General features: G+C 38.6%; 1 protein-coding gene across 1 annotated transcript; it reads left to right on the forward strand.

Moving 5' to 3' along the window:
• The first annotated feature begins 887 nt into the window (after positions 1–887).
• Positions 888–8,260, forward strand: LOC141270998 (keratin, type I cytoskeletal 17-like). The gene is made up of 8 exons (XM_073681098.1): positions 888–1,220; positions 3,126–3,208; positions 4,848–5,004; positions 5,217–5,375; positions 6,070–6,195; positions 6,300–6,514; positions 6,648–6,682; positions 8,157–8,260. Exons 1-8 carry the CDS (start codon positions 888–890, stop codon positions 8,258–8,260), a joined length of 1,212 nt encoding a protein of 403 aa, XP_073537199.1.
• Positions 8,261–8,603: the final 343 nt, after the last annotated feature.

Genomic DNA, 8,603 nt, shown 5'->3' on the forward strand with positions numbered 1-8,603 from the left:
AGGTACCCATAATAAAGCGTGAGACATTGTTTACACGATAAGTTCCTGATGTGTTTTTTGCCCCGATTTTTCAAAAATGCAGTAAAAACGCAGTGCTGTAACTGCGTTTTTTTTTTTAAATCATGACAAAAAATGCATTGTAAATGCTTTTGTGTGAACACGGCCTAAAATGAGGCTTCTTCTGGAACTAGTTACTTCTGGAGCTAGTTACCACATATGAAAAGAGGACTTGGTGCTTTTCTGTCCACAACTCCTTTCCTCGATTATTTAGTCAATTTCACATACTGTAGGACCAATGTAGACCACAAGTTTAAAGGACGAATAAAGAAGAGATCCCAGTGCAGTTATTCACCACCCGTAAGTATACGGATGTTGCCAACCTATTCTTGAATGCTTATCTCTAGGGGCTCCATAGCTGACACATGCCCCAAGGTAGACACCTGCACTATATGCTCATATGTATTACTAAACTGAAAAACATAAAAATCCAGGAATCTGTATGTCATTATAATGCAGGATAAGTCAAGCGTCTTCACAATGATGATAATAATCCTTAAAATATCAGTTACACACATAATTAGAAAGCTGCCATATAAAATCACACGTTATAATTATTATTTACCTTAGTAATTGTCGGCTGTTTGTCAGCACCCAAAATCTCCCCTGTTACAATAAAAATTAATTTTATATAAAAAATAGATGTGTATTTTATGTGAAATTTGTAATAATCCAACCAGGCTTTACATTATGTTTTATTGTATAATATAAAGTTAAGATGACATTACACCCACCTCAGCAGTTCTGTATAAATATCTTCAGGTTGAGTAGTGTTGTATGATCCACTGATAACTTCCTACTAGATCTTTGAAGACTGAAGAGCTTTCAACATGTCTTGTCACTGGAAAAGTGGATCCGTAAGATCGTCTTGCAGCAGTGTCAGTAGTCACAGGGTCAGCAGCCTGGCTGGAGACTTGGCTTTGGGATCTGAACACTTTTCAGTTGGAAGTCATAGCTCAAATGATGGCCTTCTGCATGGAGGAGAAAAGGAGACCATGCAAAACCTCAACATTCGACTGGCTTCCTACCTGGACAAAGTCAAAGAACTGGAAGATGCCAACGCTGACCTTGAAGCAAAGATCAAGGAGTGGTACATTAAACACCAGCCAAAAGTAGAGGACTATAGTCCTTACTTCCGTATCATTGAGGAGCTGAAATGCAAGGTGGGTGAATAATGAATGGTACTTAGTTCTCAACAATTTCATTGTACATTGGCAAAACTAAACAGGGTTGGCACTACCTTTATTTTCTGGCTTTATATACCATGTAATAACTCTTCTGGACAAATGAGCAATAATTATCTGCCAATGAAAGATCCATGAAAACAGATTTTGGGCCTCTCCTTTGAATGACTGTAGATCTTTGGATTAGAGAACACTTATGCTTAAGAGATGGGGATAGTATCAATACACAGTTATTCCACTGGCATTTCTTACAATGTCCAGGAAATTACATTGATCTTCTGCTACTCACATCATCGATTATGATGTCTACAATCTCTGAGTAGCAAATTAACTCCAGGCCCTATCACTCATTTTATAATGAGATAGCTTCACATGTAATATGCTTCAGAAGTAACCAAAGTAATTTATTTTTTGTAATTTTTGAAGACTTTACAGATTTAACTTGATCATGTCTCTATAAACATACTATGTCCATGCAAGTAGTTTGGGTAAGAATAAAGGTCTTACTTAAAGGGAATCTGTTACCAGTGTTTCTTTTCCATCTATACTGAGAGTAGCATAGACCCTGATTCCAGCAATGTGACACTTACTGGGCTGCTTGTTGTAGTTTTGATAAATTAACTGTTTTATCAGGAGATTATCACTAGAGGACCAGTAAACCTGTTGCCATATACAGTAGTCCTCTATATTCATGAGCTCTGTATAATCTCGCCCCCATCAATGATTAGAAGCTTTCTGCCTATACACAGTGTACACAGAAAGCTGTCAATCAGTGGTGTGAGTGGGGTTATATAGAGCTCAGCATTCAGAGAACTGCTAGAACTGCAGAAGGGATTTTATCAAAACTAGTAAGAACAATATCGCTGGAATCGGAGTCTGTCCTGACATAATGGTGCTTTCAGATGGGTAGCAAAAGCATGGTGACAGATTCTCTTAAAAGAGATTGTCACATTGTTACACTTTTCAAGGCAATTAAGACTGCCTTCCTCTCCACTTTACAGTAGAGTAGCGAGTGGTGGATCTGACTTTATGAAGTCTACATGCAATAATTGGACAAAGGCAAAAAAGTAGTCCTTGTGAGACTACCCAATTAACCAAGGTTTACTACAACCCAATTCTACTGACATTGTGATTTGTTTAAACAAATGAATGAAAAGATCTTGGAGAGAACTGAGTCCCTCCAAATTTCCCTATGAAGAATAAAGTCAATATCATGTGCATGGCCTTGGGCTGAGACATAAAATATACCTAGTATTAAAGTTATGGATCACTTTACTCTTTATAGGGTTTTGATCAATAATACTATCTGATTTGTTCCTACAATTAGATTTCATGAGTTTCTGGGTGGAATTAGCAGATTGGATGTAGTAATTTTGTGTTTAAAGGGGTTGTCTGGTACTTTTTTTTAAGTTGCCCAATGTATTCAGCATGTGGGCATAAGTATCTCTGTAAATACCTTGTGTTGCAGATAATGCCTGTGAGCGGAACTATCACTGGCCGCTCACAGGCATCACGTGACCCCCGGCTGCAGCCGGCGCTGACATCCGCTGATGTCACGACAAGTCCAGGCTGCAGCCGAGGGTCCCTCTCCTGCGTTCCACGGGTGTCTGCTGGGTTGTGGGCGGGGTTATTCCCCTGCGTCACACTCGGCATCCACCGAGCGCTCTGCCTCTCCCCATTCATTGGGAAAGCGCGCAGTGGATGCCGGGTGTGGCGCAGGGGAATAACCCCGCCTACAACCCATCAGCCACCACGGCGACCCCAGCGATGAGTCATGCCTCACTTGTCTTGCAAATCTTTGTAGCTAGAGAAAATAGCAAACTAGATGCACACGGTGTCATATGCTATGTCACTATACTAAAATGTTTTTTATCTGAATTCCAGATCTTAGCTGAAAGTTCTGCAAATGCAAAACTAGTCCTGCAAATCGACAATGCCAAATTGGCTGCAGAAGACTTCAAAATGAAGTAAGTGAAAATGGTTTCTGCAGATTACATATAAATTGACTTGGTGCTGAATCTTTCCGTATCTGTTTTTGGAACTCTGGTGAGCCAGTCTGACCAAAGAACCAAAGAAGGTACCTAGAGCAAAGTGATATTCGTGTACAAAGGTTTTTTTTGAAGGGAAGGGAGCAGGGTCAGCTGTTACATCACCTATTGCGAATGGTGGATTATGTGTTAACAGCTGTGTATAAAGGTGTTATCTGTCATTGCAATCCTGCCTGTGATGATAATGAAATTGCTGAAAACTCTTCTTGAAAGGACAGGAAGAATGATTCTAAAATAGCCCCAGTGGCCAGTGTGAAAATTGAAAGATTACTAATTTTATGTTTTAATACAGAACATGATATGAATTAACTTATAAATCTGATTTTAAAAATAAGTCATTGTCTGAATGATACATTTTCTTTAAATGGTTTATCACATTTAGAAAAGTGGATCCAAGCAACCAAATAGTAGTAAAAAAAAATAAAACAAAAAGAGATAGAACTCACCCTCCCTCGGGTCAACCAGTGCTCCCTACTGCTGCTCCAGTGACTGAGTTTTGGTTGCAGTAGTGATGTCACGACTACTGTATACACCACGGCTGCAGCCAATCATTGAGCTCAGTGGCTCGTGTCGACAACCACAGCAGAGCCACTGAGTTCAGTGACTGGCTGCAGCCAAAACACAGACATCAGAGCAGCGTCCGTGAGCAGGCACTGGATCAAAGGAAGGTCAGTACTATCTATACTTAATTACTTAATAATTAATAATCCATCCTATTAAGCAATAAAAGAGACCTAAATAATAGGGAAATCCAAAGCAAACATTGAAATGGGACCACCTTTTAATGCTAGATGACACCATCACGCCCCTTACCACATGGTTGCATCTACTTTCTATGAGTTTAAGGTGATTATCCACACCTATGTTTTCTGATGTAGTAAGCCAGGGGTCCCCAACCTGTGTCTCGGGAGCCCACATGTGGCTCGCAGGTCCATGATGTGTGGCTTGCGGCTGTGTGCCAGCTTGGTGCCTTAGCTCCAGGTCTAACAAAAAGTTATGAAGAGCAGGTCTCCAGATGGTGACATTTATGAGTAGCTCCTCACAAAAGAGCAGATCTGGATGCGAATATACTTCAGGTTGGAGAGTTAAATATGGTAAGCTCGAGATAGGATACTGCCAGTTAGAAGGTTGCTTGAAGCTGGATGTGATAGCGTGGTGGGAGTGCCTGATGGGAAAATACCTAGCGCAAGGTGGGAACCCCTGAATGTAAGCATACTGCCTCTGTGTGATTTTCATGGGGAAGCTTTGGGTGTCATTATACCAGTATTAGGGGCTCTGGGTATCACTATTGTGGGGAGGGAGGCAGGAGCTGAATGAAACTGATCATGAATGAAACTGGATGTGGATCATGATTCTCTCTTAAAAGCTAAATGTGGCTTTCAGAGTAAGTAAGGTTGGGGATCAGGCCTGTGGAAAAAAGATCCAGCATATTCATTATAAGCCCAAATCTGGGTGTATATTCAATGTGGACATAATAAATCTAAGAAATTCAACAATATAGATACCTAATGCTACAAAGTACAACTATTAACAACTCTCATGTATTATCTGATTTCAGGTATGAGAATGAACTTTGTCTGTACCAAAGTGTGGAATCGGACATTTGTGGTCTCCGTAGAGTGTTGGATGAGCTTAGTTTTGCCAGATCCGCTCTTCAACCACAGCTTGAGAGCTTGAAAGAAGAAATTGAATGTCTGAAGAGGAACCATGAAGCGGTATTCAGTCGTCTTTGTACTTCTTTGTTTTGACATTTCTTGATAATTTTGCCTTATTTATGACAAGGATCATGTTCTTTGTTCCCAACCTTTGAAGATACCTTTAGACATAATAGTACTGTATTACGCATATATAGCTAAGTCTTAATGATCTTTATCTGAAGCTCTTTGGGGAATCGACCTTGCATATGACTTTTTTCAATGTTTGAAAGGAAATGAACGCCCTTAAGGGAGAAAAGGCCGATATTAACGTGGAATTGAATGCTGCACCAGGAGTGGACTTAACCAAACTTCTGAATGATATGAGGTCTCAGTATGAAGAAATTGCTGAGCAGAACAGGCAGAAGGCTGCAGAATGGTTTAATGAAAAGGTGAGACTATGTTGAGCAGACTTCTAATGACAACTGAATTATTATGTTCCTTGACTAGTCTCATCAAGTTAAAGTTCCTGTGTGTCATAATGATTTATTCATCCTGATTGCTGTTCTGAGTCCAAATGCTTTGGTTAGTGGTTAGCTTTCTCCAGAGAGAGTACAATTCCTCCACATGATATAATGTTTGGTGCCTCCCAATATGGGAAGATGTTGAGCTCAATTTTCAGCAGAAGGGCTTAATATTGCAGAAGAGATTTCCCAAGATGTTTTTTCATATAAAATTGTGTGAAGTCAAAAATTGATAAAACACAATACATATAAGTTTTCTGAAGTTATAATTTTAGTCCCAAACAGAATATTGGGGTCTCCAAATTGCCCCACAATGGCAGAATTGGAAAATTGAGTAGGATCATTGTTCCTTTAGGGGACTTGGGTCACTGGTAGTAGCCTATTCCCTTCTCCCCAATAAAAAAAAAATAGGAGAAATAATTATTAATATTCATCCAACAAGATGGACTTTGAGAAGACTGGGAAGATGTTTTATTGATCATGAGATATTTGTTACCTTTTAAGCACATAATCAAAACAAGGACCAGGCAAACCAAACTGTTCAAATTATATCAAAATTGCTAAAAATATCAAAAACTATGACACATTAATTCTGATTTAATGTCATTGATTTATGATTTAGAGTGCTGAACTCAACAAGGAAATCTCACACAGCAGCGAGATGATTGAGTGCCACAAGACCCAAATGACCGAGCTAAGACGTACTCTTCAAGAACTGGAAATTGAGCTACAGGCCCAACTTGCCATGGTAATTATGAATCAACTCCTTAGAAACCAGTCTTAAATATTTTGAGGATATGTAGATTGTACTCAGAATGTAAAGATAAATTCAACATTGTTGACTTTTAACAGAAAAAATCCTTGGAGTGCTCATTGGCTGAGACGGAGCGCTGCTACAACACTCAGTTGTCGCAACTGCAAGAATATGTTGGAAATCTGGAAGAACAATTGAGTCAGCTCCGCGGTGATTTGGAAAGACAGAATGCAGAATACAAGCTTCTTCTAGACATCAAGACTCGTTTGGAAATGGAGATTGAGACTTACCGCAGACTAATCGATGGAGAATCGTAAGTATGATAATAGATGCTACACATAGGATAATGCAGGGTTACAATTGGATATTTTTCTTATTAAAACATCTCAGGAAATTCGCAAAGTACGAGGATGATACATTACACTGTTTTTTATCCTCTCTTCCAGATGGTGCCGCAAAGAAGTCACAATTCATCCCAAAGGTACGTTTATAATCTGAATATATTAGAGAGAGAAACATAGCATTACTTTTCTACTGAATGTATACAGTATCATAGCAGCGTAATTCTTTCTAGTCCAGGGTATAAAAGTATCTAGAAAACACAACCTATAATCTATAAAACAACAGTGTCTGCTTGTACTATGAATCAAAAGAAGGAATCCAGCAATCGCAAAAAGGAATTAAGAAGTTATATTTACTCCAAAATCATTAAAAATATGGTAAAAAAATGAAGGGAACGGTGAGTAAAATCACATGGATGTTGCGTTTCGAACCACAATGGCTCGTAATCATAACCTATTCAAGCCTTTTGGGGAATAGAATAGGCTTGAATTAAGAACCATTGCACTTCGAAAAGAGTCATCCAGTGATTTTTTTTCACCATTCCCTTCATTTTTTCACTATGTTTTTAAAGATTTTGGAATAAATATGACTTTTTAATTCCTCCTTTTTGGGATTGCCGTTTCCTACTTTTGATTCACAGTACTACTACACCCAGTAACCAGGTGGGAATCTGCCATCAGTGCATCCCTCCCTGATTTTTTGGATCCAGGAACCACACCAAACCTTGGCAGAGCTGAAAAGTATTTTTTCTTTATACTATTAGTATCTGCTTGTATCAACAATATCTACCTAGTCGTTACAGACCTCTGCATCTATGTACTTTAAAGTGTAAAGGTAGTATATACTAAGTAGTGTCTACAGAACCATTGTGATTAGTAAATACTAATTATCTGTCATTTCAACATGCCACCCCATAGCTACATTTACTATAGTAAGTACAGACTACTTGACTTCTACCAGCATTATTAATACATAGTGCTGAAACACCTACATATTACTACAGTGCCATAGCACCTACATGCTTCTTTGTACCTTACAGTCCAATATTACGTCATGCCATGTCACACTAACAGTGTATTGGACTAATAGCAACAGCTGCAGCCTATGCTGGAGGGACGGTGTTCAGCTGCAAACACAGTGCCAAGGGGTCTTAATATTCCCACAGAATCTGCATAATATTTTATACCTACAGTGTCATAGAAATTGTGTACTATCTACATATTATTTTATATCCACAGCACAATAGTACCTAATTACCACCTAATACCATAATCCTTTTATACCTCTTCGTACCTACAGTGCCATAATGCATACATACTAACATGTTCTTACAAGTGCCATAGTAGCTACATAATAACTTCTACTTACAGAGTGAGAGAAACTAACTACTACCTTGTACCTACAGTTTTATGGTACCTACATATTATCTTGTACCTACTATTGTACATCTTACATTACCTTGTGCCTACAATACATTTATACTAGCTGGTCCTTAGATCACTATAGCACCTACGCAATAACAAGTACATCTAGAACCATTTCTAACAATATATTCTCAATAAATGTCACAAACAGTACAGCTTTCCATAACCAATGTTCATCTTTCTCTCAAGAGCCAAGTAAAACCAGGAAAGTGACAACAATCGTGGAAGAAGTGGTCAATGGCAAAATTGTATCACAGAAAGTGAATGCAACTGAAGAGAAACTGAAGATTTAACCATTTCATCATCATCATCTTTACCAAAGCCTGTGCTGGATGATGCACAGTCCGCTTGGGAAATGGGCATAATGTATCTCTTTGCTTTTACTACATAATAAATCTTATTCAGCAATTCATTATTGCCATCTCATTATTATACTTATAGGGAAAGAACAAGACATGTTACCAAGATATTGGCAAAATCTAGTCAGTTACTGGATGACATATGCTTGGGTTGTCGGAAAATGTAAGATATCTCATAATACAGCACTTATTAGGTCTTAAAAATGCTAATATAAAGAAATTGGGAAGATCTGGATAGGGACAGAAGCACACAGAATATTGTGATACCCCAAGGCAT

This window comes from Phyllobates terribilis, unplaced genomic scaffold, assembly GCF_046119375.1.
Source record: "Phyllobates terribilis strain yellow unplaced genomic scaffold, ASM4611937v1 Scaffold_5__5_contigs__length_657084704, whole genome shotgun sequence".
NCBI classification, from domain to species: Eukaryota; Metazoa; Chordata; class Amphibia; order Anura; family Dendrobatidae; genus Phyllobates; species Phyllobates terribilis.